This window comes from Zosterops lateralis (assembly GCF_965231275.1).
Source record: "Zosterops lateralis genome assembly, chromosome: 6".
Taxonomy (NCBI): Eukaryota; Metazoa; Chordata; class Aves; order Passeriformes; family Zosteropidae; genus Zosterops; species Zosterops lateralis.
The window spans coordinates 6,669,095-6,684,343 of NC_139761.1; the positions used below are offsets into that span (position 1 = coordinate 6,669,095).

General features: G+C 38.1%; 1 protein-coding gene across 2 annotated transcripts in view; it reads right to left on the bottom strand.

Annotated features, from left to right (window-relative positions):
• Positions 1 to 3,286: 3,286 nt before the first annotated feature.
• The window catches only part of PPP2R5E (protein phosphatase 2 regulatory subunit B'epsilon), a 73,125-nt gene continuing 61,162 nt past the window's right edge, over positions 3,287 to 15,249 (bottom strand). For both annotated transcript variants that reach the window (XM_083862925.1, XM_083862924.1), the window contains exons 9-14: positions 14,492 to 14,545; positions 14,344 to 14,394; positions 13,393 to 13,512; positions 12,211 to 12,338; positions 10,326 to 10,427; positions 3,287 to 7,751 (exon numbers count right to left, since the gene is read on the bottom strand). In XM_083862925.1, coding sequence (XP_083719051.1) covers positions 7,652 to 7,751; positions 10,326 to 10,427; positions 12,211 to 12,338; positions 13,393 to 13,512; positions 14,344 to 14,394; positions 14,492 to 14,545 — 555 coding nt within the window. In that variant the 3' untranslated portion in view covers positions 3,287 to 7,651. The remainder of the gene's footprint in view (positions 7,752 to 10,325; positions 10,428 to 12,210; positions 12,339 to 13,392; positions 13,513 to 14,343; positions 14,395 to 14,491; positions 14,546 to 15,249) is intronic.

A 15,249-nucleotide genomic window follows, 5' to 3' on the forward strand; every position in this document is an offset into this window, starting at 1 on the left:
AGGGGAGAGGAAAAACTATGCGTGTGTTTACAGTCTAATTTAGTTAATCTCTTTTCCAAGCAACTGAAATCAGAGGACAAAGGGTACATTTGGGGCACACCTGATTCCTGCTGGAAGAGCGTTCTCTTGCACCTGAACACCAGGACCCTTCTTGGTTTGGTCAAGTCTGAGACACTCAATGTAAACCAGGGGGATCTTGGTCACTAGAGTGTATTTGAACTGCAGAGAAAGTCACTAACACACATCCAGTGCAAGAAAATCAGATGAAAAGCTCAGCAGAAAAAAAACAAGCTGAAAAAGTTGAAGGACCAGAATTCCATGGGACAAGTGGCCACCTCTGCTCTCCTAATTCAGAGAAGAAACTACAAGCAAGCAAGAACTCCTGCATATGCTTGGCCTGTCTCCAAAGGGCTTGTGCAGCTTGTGAGCTTCAGATCTTTGCAGATATTGATCAGAGAACAACGGTGTGTAGTAAGAGGACAAGGGGGAGTGGTTTCAAACTGATGGAGGACAGGGTTAGACAGGATGTTAGGAAGAAATTCTTTATTGTGAGGGTGGTGAGGCCCTGGCCCAGAGAAATTGTGGTGCCCCATCCCTGGGAGTGTTCAAGGCAGATTGGATGGGGCTTGGAACAACCTGACCTTGTGAAAGGACCTCTAAAAAAATCCCATTTCTTTAGCTGACTGCACAGAAAGGCTTTTGTTTGGAAAAGGCTGAAATGCCCCCCAGCCTGTAGTTATGTTCCCCTTACAACAATCTCAACTAGAAGAGCACCATTTGCTTAAATTCAGCCCATTACAAGTCCTACACTTGTGTTTGCAGAACCATGTGCAGCACAGGAGAAAGAGGGGCTGGGGGCACCACACTGCAGTGGGAAGTATTCTTTTCTTTGTATTCCTGAGTCATTTTTATCTGGCCAGAACTGATGTTTGAAATGTGCAAAACCACTAACCGTGACAATTATTGTCTGATGAGTGTCACGGAGAGCAAATAGCAATAATATCCCCTTGTGCTTGTGAAATAGTCTGTGGACTAACAAACTAATTACCACTGTCTGAATTCCACACTTCCTTCCTCCAGAAATCAAGAGTGTCCTTTGCCAAGCTGTAGTTTACTCCAAGATCTGGCACTTGAGCCTGGTGCCTCCAAGATACCTGAAATGGAAGATTATGAAATGCAGATGCCCATGTTGGTTGGAGACAGTTAAATAAATATACAGGGATTTTCCACTCATGCACATCACACACATTGCCAAACATCTAAAAAAGCAGGGGAGTTGCTCCACAGCTTTTAGGATGACAGATGAGCATAAGCTTAGGTCCCTTTGCAGAATTAATATTGAAACCTGAGTCGGATCATTTGTCCAGTTCACTCACAAAGCTCAACCACGTGTGCTGAAGGTTCAAAAGACGAAGATTCCAGCCTGACCTGAGCCTGCTCCGTTCACAAAAGGTTTGCAGGTAACCTCTGCCTTTACTGCTGGAGGGCTGCACAAATCCTTGTGCAAACACAAGGTCTTCCCTTGGTGGCTGTCAGAGCCATTCTGCCCCAGTGTGCTCCTGCTGTGGTTGGGGCTCCAGGAAAACTCACTGCTGGGTCACTGCTGCCTCTGTCAGGGAAGTGCAGAGGCTTCTTACACAAGGAAAAGCTTGCAAAGTAAGAATTTTGACAAGATTCAGGTGGTGTATAGAATATTCCTTTCTCATTCTCTCCTTGGAAGCCCTTCCTGGATCCAGGGATAATGCCAAGTTCCCAGACACTTTCAAGTGCGTATCAAAGTACGAACCACTGTATAAAAACCAGACATTTCTTTAAATGCATCTCAAGCTTTCCATCCTTCCCAAGTGACCCCCGACTTCTCACACCTTCAGTGACTTCAACGAGGGAGAACAAGATGGACAGGGGGGAAACAAAGCCAAACAAACATAAAAATAGTGCAAGATAAAGTTTTTTTGTGTGACCATTTCTCATGTCATGGAAACTCCCGGAAGAGCCTGTGGTCACTACTCACAGTGGGTTAGCACATTTGCTTTCAAGGTATTTACTAACAAATTCACGAAATTTTCTTCAGCTCCAGTGTTTAATCTTTAAAACCACAGATCAGAATTTGAGCCCTTGTATCAGCATCCAGTTTAACTCCCTAGCTATTTCTTCAGGGTACATTGAGGCACTAATTAATGCAGCCTTTACCTGCACTAAGCTACTTTTGTAGGCTACACACTTGTGTTCTGAGGTCCAAACTTAATTTAAGATAAACCAGACATTCTGCTGCTGTATGAGAAATTAAAACAACCCAGAGAAGGAAAGACCAAGATGAAAAATTAGCAAAGCAATTATTGTAACTGAAAGTAGGAAACTAATTTAAGTTTTTCATTCCAATCTTGTACAGGTTGATTTCTAACTTGCAAGTTAAGAAGACAAATCCTACCCTGGAGGCCAACCTACTGCATGTACTTTTTTTTTTTAATTTCTTAAGAAAATACTTGGCTTGCAATAAGGAAGTAGAGAGACATGAAGTTGTTAGGCGCTCTGAATTGTCTTACAAGTATTTAAAGAGATTTGTGATAATGAGCTCTTCTAACAAAGACAGGCAAGATCCAACTGATTAAAATTAAAGTTGGGAAACAAAATGAAAAAAAATTAGGGATTAGACTATGGGAATAAATCATGTAAAAAACGCATTTAAGAATCAGATGTTTAATAAATATTTTTTCCATTTTATTGAAGCAACCAGCTCTCCTACACTGCTGCTCAAGCCATTCACCTGCAGTGCTCCTTTCCAGGCTCTATCCCTGGCTCTCTGCAGAGGGTTTCCCCCATGTATGTGACCATGTCCAGCCTTCCCCTTCACCTCCAAACCACAAGGCACAACAGCACGAGGACTGAAACACCAGAATGCTGCCATAAAGGAACAAATTCCTTCCCCAGCTGCCAAGTGTGAGGCTCAGAGGGTTCCCAAAATACACTGTGTGCCTTTAATGCCTCTTTGCTGCATCCACTGCTCCTGACCGCCCTCACAGGGGGGGTGTGTGAGGTATAAGGATACTCACCATCCTCAGAGGACCTCTGAAAAAAAAGAACTTAATGAAAACTGAGTATTTACTACAGTAATTCTGGCTGAAACTTAATTTACCACCTCATTGCTTCACTTTTGGTGGTTTTTTTCCAGACAAGAGTCCTTACATTTGATACATGCAGAAGGATACCTGACTGCTGCAAGTTTACTGTTGAAAAGGCTCAGGAGGTTTAGATGGGAAGAGGTGGAAAAAAAAGCCAAGCACCTGGAAAACACTTCATTGCTTCTTTATTTAGATGCACCCACAGTACAGAGCCTCTTGAGCATGTGCAAAAGAGGAAGATAACACAATTATAGCTGGGAGCACCATTGAGTTTGAGTTTCTTTGATACCATTTTTAAGAAAGTAAACTGTTTCCAAAGAATGACATTAGAATCCAAGAGTTTAAGACCTGCTTGTACTTTATCCAGAGGTGGAAGATATTTTTATTATTACTTGGATGTAGAGTAGAAGACATTTTCACAGTCTGGTTGGACCAGTCTATATATTTTCATATGCACCTTTTAATATATATAAAAAAGTTTCGTTCTTCCCCCCTACCCACAGATAGTTAGATGCACCTAAGTTTAAAAACAGTAATGGGACCAGAGCATTCCTATGGGGAAAAATGAACTTTTGCTGCCCTCTCCTGCTTAAACAATGAAATGCTAAAATATTAAGATCTATGAATCTAAATGCTAACCTTGAAACAAAAAGCATGACAGGTCATTCGCTATACTACAATCAAAAATAGGACAACAACAAGAAATGTATCAGTACTATTTATATTTGAAAACTCCTCATGGCTCCATGAGGTTATGAATACAACATATTTACAGCAGGTGATCCAAGTAACAAAAACTCTTACTCAGAGAGGTCGTGATAAAAAGCACACGCTTCTGTGGATGGGAAGCAACACTTGGATAAAAAGTTTTCAACCAAAAGTAGTTCCATTCTGTTTCAAGATGCTGTTTCATAGAGTTCAAAATGGAAAACTGGGCTACATAAAATCTGCTGCACATACCAACTAGGAAAAACTAACTCATGGCTCACTCCAGAGCTGCTAAGGGAAGCACATGAGCCAAATTAAAAAAGCTCTAAGTAAATAAAAACATTCTTCAACCTTGAGCATCATCACCTTTGTCTTCTTTAAGGGCAACTGCTTTAGGATAGAGGTGTCACACAATTAAGGGAAAAGGGCATTTTTGTTTCCAAAGACAAAAGGAAGTTATGTCAGTTTTTACTTGGAGGGAGAAGAATCTCATCTTTCCCACTCCTTACAAAACAATAAAGAGCTTTTTACAGCTCTTAATATATTTTCTTTTCCATCGAGTGCGAGAGCCTAAGGCTGTACTTACGCACGTATAATGTAAGTACAGCTGCTGCATTTCTTACTCAAGCAATTCTTGGCTCCAACACCTTCAATTTTTCCACATATGAGAACAGATAAAAAAATAAATTAAACCCTTTTACTTACGCTAACAAAACCAAGATTAAATTTACTGTAACCCTGCTAGCCAACACTCCAATGGCACTAGAATACTTTTTATTTAAAGCATTCCAACCTCTGGAAGAGAGACAAAAAACACTCAAAAGCAACAAAAGGAAAAACAGTAAGGGAGACGTGCAAGATGAAGAAAGCAACGTGTGGTCAATGCAGAGTGCACGAGAGGAGCTTTACTTGTACAGTTGTTACATCCCCATGACCCAATGCCCTCGCAGCTCTTTCCTGTGAGCAGACAGTGCTCAAAACCCTTCCCCCTGAGACCAATGTGGCCCAGGACACGCAGGACCACCCAACGCCTGCCAGACGAGCAGTCAAGAACAACACTGACACAAACAAAGGTGGTTGGTGGAACTCAAGAAGCAAAGAAAAGCATAATTTATGACGCACTGATCACACTTAGGCCCACAGGCTGCGTTCATCTTCTTCCTCCTGCAGCTCCAGCAGTGGGAGCCTTGTGGGGCCGGACATGGTGGTGGCAGCAGGTCCTTCTTCAGGTGCATCACCCAGCCTTTAGAGTCAAGTGACTTCATAACAGCACATCTTCTTCTCCTTCAAGGAACATTCCTTCTCAGAAGTGATAAATCATCTATAAATGTCAGACACTCCCCGCTGTCCCCGCAGCAGAAGCCACGGAATATTGCAACCTCAGTTTTGTATGATCAATAATAGCAGAATGACATGGCAAAACCAAAAGTAGTTATGAACAAACAACACTCACCTAAACTCTAAGTACAGGACAAGGTGCTTTTTTCTAATTTCACATTGTTGTGTTTTACTCCACCGGGTGAAAAACGTGAAGTTTTATTCCTCCATTCTTTCTCAGTTTTTCACAATGGAACATAGTCTTTGAGCATGAGTTTGAGTCCACCCTCTTGTACTGTGAAATGATCATTTCACACAGAAATCACACTAGCAAGTTCTTTTTTTTTTGTTTTGGTAACAGAAATAAAAGACTGTCAAAATCAATGGGCTAAGGGACATGATTTGTTATAAATTTATTTAATCTTCAGTATTTCAGCTTGCACCTTTGCTTCAGCACTTTAAAATAAAATGTTTCAACTGTGACAGTAACTGCCTAATTTACATTGCGTCCCAGTCAATGTTCTTAAAAGAAGCTCATAATAATCCCATAAAATCATGTCGTGTTTGGTGTTGCATATGACTAGTTCCACTTTTTTTTTTTTTCCCCAGAATTAACAGTGTCAAGTTCTTACAAAACCTTGAGTTTACAACATTCGTGTGTGCAGACCCAGGAATACAAACTGTGACCTGATAATCCTGAAACAGTCAGTAGTCTGGGAGGGAATTCTTTTTTACCTTTTTTTTTTCCATGCCCGAAAAGAAGAAAACTTCAAATTCTACTGTATATTTAAATGGTAGGAAGAAAAATATACAAGCTTGTATTTATACTGTATTTCTATCAATGGCAACAGGTCATAAATTCATGTTTGCAACTATCACAAAGACTCATGAACACCAATTCATTTTTATACTGTAAATACTGCTGGATTGATGGTTTAGGATTATCAATTCACTGTTGTCATATGTCTATAACAGTTCAAAAGCATCCTGGAGAAAAATCCTGAAACACATACCTTCCGGTATAGAATAATGCAACTGCATTAGCTAAATATATACTGTACATAAGTCTTATCAGCGTTTTACCTACCAAAGATGTAAGATTCCACTTTCAAATACAAAGCAGATAGCCAATAATGTATACTTATAATACAGCCCTCTTCTTTGTTTTTTGTATTTTTTTTCCTCTTTTGTTTTAAACAATTTGGTCACAATGCACCTTTGATATAAAAGCATTTTAAACTTTATTATTAATACTCAGAACATTAGGATTTCCAGAATTTTTTTTTCAGTAGCATTTGTAGAACCACTTTTGGTAACAAATACAGTAGTTAGGAATGAGCATCCAGATGAGAATGCAGAAGTGTATAATCCAGAATCCTTTCCAGCTAAGACCATAGGGCTGGTACTGTGATGAGTAATAGTACTAGAACCACAAAAACACTAGAGTATGTTTCTTAGAGGCTACATCCTCTTTTGCTGGAACACTTTATAAATACATATTAAAAAGTAAGGCAACAACTCCAAACTGTCCAAACTGCTATCTCAACTCAATTTCCAATTAGATCCATGACCACTGGAGATCAATTTCATGCTTGTGTTGTTTAGCATGTGTCTTTATTCTTTCTAAATGGTCCAATAAGAACATACTGTAATAATTCAGCAATTAAGTGTTTCTAAACCAACCCTGGTACGTGTGTCCAATGCTATCACTAATACTGGTTAGGTATTGAAGTCCAGGGTATTACCACTGCCCTTTTTATTTTTTTTTTTTTCAAGGATTGTGGACACTAATTTGGATTTGCAATAAATAGGTGCACGAATCCAAAGCTCCTTTTCCTACTATGTTCGTCACTTACATGTTTTTTAATTCCTAATGTTCAAATTAAGGAAGCACCAGAGACAGCCTGGTACTAAAAAAAATGCTCACACCAGTAAACAAAACTTTTATTCAGGACCAATGGTTTTCATGGCCCTGATCTGAATGGACATTCAACTTATGAGATGTGCAAAAGGAAAAGAAAGTCAAATTACAGTAAAGTTATCCAGAGAAGGAGGATGTTACACAAACTCATAAGGAAATGACAGTCTTTTTTCTCTTTTACTATAAATACACGTAACAGTTTAGCAGAAAGACAAGCTAAATTTTAAGATTGTTCACATTTGAAAGTTGTATTATACTCTCTGCTAACGATAAATAAGGAACAGGTCCTGACAATGGAATCTGACATTGCAATTTTCATCAACAGATCTTTGAAGACTGGTTTTAAAGAAGGGTTAAAACAATGATTATGTTTGCAAAGTTCTGAGAAGTCCATCTGTTGTCCAAACTTTGGATTAAAGTCCTTATTTTTTTCCTTTACTTAGAGACAGGTATATACAGTGCTGTTGTAATAATGAAACAAATGTGAAATCTACTGTAAAGTTGCACAATACAGAAAACTGTTGCTCCATCTTCTACTACATAAATGTGTGACTCCACAGGTTAATAATGCTGTTTTGTTTTTTTGTTAAGTTGGAATTATTCCATCACGTCTAAGACCTCTCTTTAATTCCAAATCCTCCAGTTTTTTCCACAGTTCTTCACGCTCTTTCTCTTTCTTCTTCTCACTGACAGATGAAATAAAACAAAGAGTTAGCAGGAGAGAAGACTGTATAATATTTATGTTAAAAACGTATAGTTGACATTAGGTAGCTGCACGAATTTTCTTGAACACAACTTCAATTTTCTTAACCTATATTTGATTTTTTAGAATTTTTTATTTTCTTTGTAACCTACATAAATTTAACTAAGCAAAGCAGTATAAAAATGTGAGCTGAGCAAAGTGACTGTGTTCACAGACACTAATATGCAATGAGGAACTAACAAATGCAGTGGAATTTTATTACAGAACCGATTTGTCAAGATTGTAGAAATTTCCATTATGCACTAGGTTATTTAATTATTTTTATGTTTATTTATTCAAGATTATTTGTATCTTCATAAATCACAGTGGCTTTCTAGATAGAAAGTACTCCCTAATTCTTTCAGAATCACTGTTTTTACTTACATTGACTGCTGGCTTCCCTATAGCTTAGGCAAGGCAAAGTTCAACCTACAAGATGTGCCTTTTGTTCAGTGAGTTACTCTTTTTCCACAAATTCCTGCAAGATCTATGTAGTATTTGCTTTAACAACAGACTTCAGTAGCTGATTTGAGAAAATTAAACAGCAAACCTAACATTTACTTTACCTGCATTGTTTGCTTTCTAAATTTCCTGTCTCTGCCACAGCTTACAGTGAATAAATCTCCTCAAGACTGCAAGGCACAAAATGCTTTCAAGTTCTATGACATCACCTTGTAGGTTTAGATGAAATGGAAATCTAACAATGACAGATACACAGATTCTCTGCCAGTCACATTACAGAAGTCTTGAGGAGTATTTCAAGGGATTAGAAACATTCCTACACACTTTGATTCAGTCAACAAACCAACATCTGGCTCATTTGTTTGGAATTTTGATTTCCCAAGAGGATTTTAAACATATATAAAATGTACAAACAACTTTCAGATAAATCCCTGAAGAACAGTAAAAGGAAAAAAAAAGAGCCTATTGTTACTGGAAAGTATTTAAAATTAAGTACAAGAATAAGTGAAATAGCCTTACATTTTCAGGCTACTTACCAAGATTTATCTTCTAATCATTAGGAAATACATGCCTGCTTACCTAAAGGTCTGTTAGAGGATGATCACCTTATCCAACTTACCTATTTGACCTATCCCAGCCACTAATACTGAACATATTTCTCCTCAAGCTTTAAGTGGTATCAAAGCTACCCTTTTGAAATGTGGTTTTATTAAGATGCCAAAGATTTTCTGAAAACATTAAGGTAAAAATGCTGGTTTATACATTCAGATTTTAAAATGATAAGAAGCAAAAATGGTGAAATGATTGGCACCAGCCTTGGTAAGAAATACAATGTCAGCAGGTGCAAGAGTAATTCTTTGTGCAGTTCAGCCACTAAACCTGTCCCATTACCCAGACATGGGACACACCACTGCAGTGTCTGGTCCTGTTCAGAACAGAATTTCTCATCTTAAGAGGCCAAATGCAACACAAAGTCATTTAGGTCACCAAGCTGCCTCCAGGAACAGCTGGATTAGATGATCACTCCTAAAATTCTTTGCCTTTTTTGCTATGAAACTACACAGTTTTGTCTCAACTGCACTAGGAGATTGGCACTTATTTACCAATACATACCAAGAACATCTGGCTTCTTAGTTTAAACAGATCTCTAAACAAGTCTCCAAAATTAAAATACCATATTAATGAACTAGCCTGTTATGTGCAGATTTTTTGGGCTATAAAACAAAGTGGAATTAAAGGTCAGTGTAACTCCTGTCACACAAGTCAAAAAAACTACAACAACCAAGAGACTTTCATGGCTGGACTGCCCCTAAAAACCTCTGCTGACATGCAGTGCCCTTTGCATTGCTTGGGGAAACCCTGAGTCACAGCCAAGGTATGACTTAAATGAAGTTGCAAACTGTTCAAAGTTCCTGAAATTTGCTCATTTTTTCACCTAATCTTTGCATAAGGTGAAACTTATGAGAAAAGATGCTGCATTATAATGCAGAAATAAAGATTAGGGAAAATAGGAGGAAAGACAAGCAGCCACTGGAGTTGAAGTAATGCTTCTATGAGTGGTGTATTGAATGGATCCTGGATGCTGAAAGACTCAGATGCAGCAGGACCTCTGAATAAGAAATAAAAAGGCTGAGAGATGTCTCCTTGCTTTAAGACCACATGCAGCAGTTATCTTAGGGGTTTCTCTCATGTGTCTCCAAATCTCAGAGTAACTTTTTTTTTTTAAAGTCTTTACGCAAAATGTTACCTTTAAACCCTTTTATTATTGAAAATCTTGATACACTTAAGTGTTTTGGAATGCAGAGTCAAAAAGGAAATGGAGGAGGAATGTGGATTCCCAAGCAATGCAATCAATACTGTATTTTACTAAAGGCTAAAAGAACAATCTGCACACATAATCTCACATCCTGCACTGAAAAACTTGACAAGCAGGCAAGGGCAAAAATAGTGCAGTGTCTATTATGTCTGAGATTATGCAATTGCACCTGAGTGTAAGGGGAGAACTAAACTGCAGGCCGTGTGCACAGCTGACAAAAAAAAAGCTGTAAAAAGTTACCGCTGACGATCTGACTTGTAAGTGGCTGTCAGCTCGTCAAACATGGTGCTGTTCATTTCCATAAATGCCTTCAACACATTGTAGACTAAAGCCACAATAGCCCTGTGAAACATGGGAAAAGAAGAAAGAAAGGAATCCATTAGTTTCAGGTGAAATCAAACGTGAAATAAAAAGTGTCTTCTCTCCTCAGCCTTTCTGTGACCAATTCTGTTCCTGCAAGTATGGTTATGTAAATTCTTCGATTTCAGTGAAACTACTTTTGATTTACATACTTAAAGGTGAGAATCAGCTTTCATGTCCCTGCTGACTACTAAAATGGAGCAGGCCAAAACTCTAGGGTAAAAGGCAACAACAGAAAGCTATTACACATAACTACAGTCTCTTCCCTCATGCTGTGAAGCAATTCTGAATGCAACTTCAGAGATTCAAATCATCAATGCTGGCAGAAGGAATAGAATTCAAACACAAAATGAAAGTGATTCATATTTCCTTATGACTCTTCTATGAAGCTGAATATTCAGTGCATCTATGCAAAATACAAAGTTGTATTTCAAGAGTCATTTCCTTGTGCTCATACGGTTCATATTCATTTTCCCTTTCACAGTTCCTGACCACTACTCTGGCTGTCATATTCAGACCCAGCTCTTCAGCCAGGAGGCAGTGAATCAACAGTACCAGTGCCAGGAACCTTTGGAGCTAATTCTTACAGCACACAAACTACGTGCCATTTCCCACACTCCCCTGTCTCTCTCATCTCTTTAAATAAACTTTCATTTTTGTTGCTTACATGAAAAATTGTCTTCTTAATACAAAAAATTCTTTAAATATCTCCTTTATTTTAGATGTGTCTTTACCTGGTTCATGTAACAAAATTTCTATGGGTATGAAAACTCTGTGAACTGGGATACTGGAATATTGTCATTACCAGAGGCATCCCAGTGCATAATATAAAAGGTTGGAGACTGGTACTGGAGTACTGTGCCATGGAAAGTGTCCTTTTGTGACCAGCGTTAAGTTACAGAGGCTTTCCAGCAGCATTAGATTTGTCATGTAAGCACACAAACTTGAGAGTTTGACTAGGTACAGAACAATGTTTGAAAAGATGAAACATTTTACAGTAAGATGTCAAAGGAACTGAGACCTGCACATAGCACAGCTCATTAAAAATACTGGGTTTACTAAATGCTAACCATCTTGACTTAGAGAAACTTTCCAACTAAAATACAGGCTATGTGTCATCTAACTGTAATAGAATTTTTCATGAAAACGTTTTTTACCAGGTCATTCAATTTAAAATAAAATTGCCTAATTATCACGACATCAATATAAAGTAACTGCTCAATTATTGTCATAGAGAACAGCTGTATTTAAATAAATTTAGAAAAAAACAACCCATCCTAAGAATATACTGTCTGTACGTTTCATGGATGTTTTAAAAAAAATGCCAACACCAAAAGTCTCCCAGAGGTTTCAGTTGATGATACAGCCACAAAGCTTTATTAATGCCACTGATAATCTCCTAGACAATTTACAATCAGGCTTAAGAGCCAACCCGTTTATAAAAAAAACTGCGTAGGAGAAACACTTGATGAGCAACATTTTTCCTTCAATATTAATGTAACATTTAATTTCTTCTTTTTTCCAACTTCTGAGAAGGCCTATTTTTATCCCACAAGGTGGTGATTTTTGTACACATACCAGTTAATTAAAAACACTGAGACAAGCTCGAGTGCAGACTAATATATACTGGCATTAACAGAGTTGCACTTGCTCAGAGCAGCTCTGAGTCTGCATCTCTCCCATTCAGATGTTTTTCAGCAGACATCCCCCAAGTTTATTAGTGGGATGTCAAATGGTAAGATAAAGCGTAAATGCACAAACTTACGGATTCCAGTGTTCTTTAGAAATCCTGTAAAGGCTGGAAAACATGATGGGAAGTATAACGTTTGAGTTCTCCTCTATCAAACTCATGATGTATTCATTATTCCAATAATACAGCGCTCTTTCAGCCACCTTTGGGACAAAGAAATAAAATATTAACAGGAATTCAGACACCTGTAATTTTGTGATTTTCTGAAGGAAAAACAAATCATGAAGAAACTCCACAAAGATGAGCTAACAGGAGTCATTAGTTTTGGAATTAAATTCAAATCAGTAGCATAACATGCATTAATGGAATTAAGCTCCTATCCTGTAGCTCTGATCCCACAGCACCCACTGTCTATTTCCTGAGCAATGTGTTATTGCTCATTGAAGACTGTGTGCAGACACAACATCAGTGCTGCAGCTGAGGAGGGGAAGGAAGAGCAGAGACTTCCCATCACCCTTTCCCTCATAATCAGGAAGAGTGCAGTTGGAAAAAACCCAGCAGCACTGGGATACCAGAGGAAGGAGACAGTGAAAGGCCCAGTAGCTGGGCTGGATAAGAGACGAGAAATCAGAAGTGTGGGGAAGGTACCAAAGACAGAAGGAGGATGCTGGTCTGAATTATGGTTTAAAAAAAGATGTCGTTCAAGGAAGAGCTGAAAAGTCACATCTGTGTTTGTGCCAGGACAGATCATCAGGCTTAATATGGAGACACTACAGGCCATGAACTCTATATCCTCTTCATATATCCATTTACATCTCATTCACTCCCCTTCCTCCCATTATACAATGTGATTAAAATAGGCTACAGTTTGTGTCACCTCTAACCAGACAGCTGGTTATGTGGTTAGAAGGAAACAAGCCAGAAAACAAGAACTGCACAACATTGCACCAAAAACAGAGAGCAAATCCATCCTCCATGGTCTGCAGGGCCAGCACCTGCCACCCACAGTGAGAAGGGCTCAGAGTCTGCTTGGACACAGGTTCAGGATTTGAGAGGGGCTCAGAAGGACAAGCTCTCTGCTGTAACCCCAAACATCTCTAACAAGTTATTCACAGAGTTCAGACCTAACCTTCCACCCCAACATATCCTCTTCCACAGAAGATAAGTATTTAAAAACATAATATTTACATTTGGGGGAAGTTATGTTTGAAACTGAGACTATACATTCCTATACAAACAATAACCTCTACCACTGACCTGAAAATGAGGGCTAGAGACACACTTGGCAATTTGTTTGAACAAGGGTTCCTGGATTTTCACAAATTGGGATGGTTCAATTACATCCAAGATTTCCTCCAGCTCTCCTAGGAACATGACCTAAAGACAAAAAAGAAAGTACTGAATATAAAACCTCCAAATCATCTTGTTCTGCAGAACGCTGGTAACGTTCAAATTCTACTCCTTCAGGAAGAAATGAAAACCTCACCAGCTCAGTAAGACCTTCTCTCAAAAAATGTCATCATTTCTACCACTGGCAGCTTTTGGACTCAGTCCCTTAAAACAAGGGCAAGTTTCTCCTTCAAGTGCTGCATTTGATTTATTTTGAATGAAATTTAGAATTGCAGCAATATCTACATCCATGCTGAAAACCTTGTCTCATACAAATATCTGAATAACCAAGGCTTAAACTTTAATAACTAAGGAGATTCTCCTAATTTTACCCTCACTTTTGAGAGCAATATTCAAAATAACAGTTTTGCTGTTTCACAAAACCTCACTGGGGAAACTCTGATTTGCATCTGAAACAAAAATGTTTAACAGCATCTTTTACATGTTTAGTAGGTAAACACCACATAAAGTATCTTTCATCCTCACTGGAAAAATACTGCCTTTATACATAAACAATTCTGAATCTAATAGAGTTTTCCAACCTATTCTCAACTATGTTTATTTTCTCCGTTCTAAAAAAATTTCTGCAGAAGTACCAGGACTTATTTTGTGAATAGAAACAAGAGTTATCAAACTTTTCGCAGTCAAAACTGTTAAAAAAAATAGAATTAAAGTATTGAAAAATCATCAATACAAGAAGTAATACCAGGATTCACCACAGCATGTGCTGTCAACCACGAGTTATTTAAAGATTCCCTGCTTATTATGTTTTAGAGCAAAATAACTTTTTTTTTTTTGTAATACTAGCATATCACTTACCTCTTTCTGACTGCAGGTTTTTGGCCAGAATTTCATTAAACCTCTAATGACCTAAATTAGAAGGAAAAAGAAGTTAGATGTTTTCACCTTTCTCTCTACAGGGTAAAGCATTCATAGTGAAAAAAAAGAGTATGAAAGAAATATTTACTGGTTCTGTGAGTGAGGGGTCCTTCTCCAGAAACTGTACTATGCAATACGCCAGCTGTGAAGAGGTAAGAATTTACAAAAACAAAATTAGAACCTTTCTACAAAGAAACCACAAAACCCCAGCGTTTTTTTTAAAAAGACATTTAAGGCAAGATGCTGTTCAGCTCTCTCAAACTATATCCAATTTTAGACTGAGATGCACAATTTGCACTGTGCAAATCCATTCAAAGTTCAGTTTATAAGAAAGAAGAGGACACGTCACAAGAACAATAAGAGTGACAAAGAAGCGCACAAAATAAAAAATCAGAACAACTTGGAATTCAAAATACAGTCATACAAGCAATGTTTTGAAGCTTTTGCCACTCTGTTAAAAGGTGTCTTTTTACTAATTTTATACAACAAAGTCATGAGAATTCTTGCAAGATGAGTCGACACAGCTAAAATCTGGAATAACACACTTAGAAAGCAGAGCTTTATCACCATAAGAAATACTGCACTATCTGAAAATCAGAGAGAAAGGCAACAGGTAGCAGTTATCAGAGGGAAAATTACATCATGTAAGCTGCAGGTATAAAAAGATGTATGAGAGCATAAATGCAGTATTAAGGAATCTGTGAGGGAGAATATCAAATGTAAAAACATGGATATTAGTATTCAGAAGGTTGCCAGGGTGAAGAAGAGCCTTGACAGCACAAGACTAAGGAAACCCAAACATCCCCTTGGGAGAGAGAATGGGAAAGGCAAACTTGTGAGAATGAG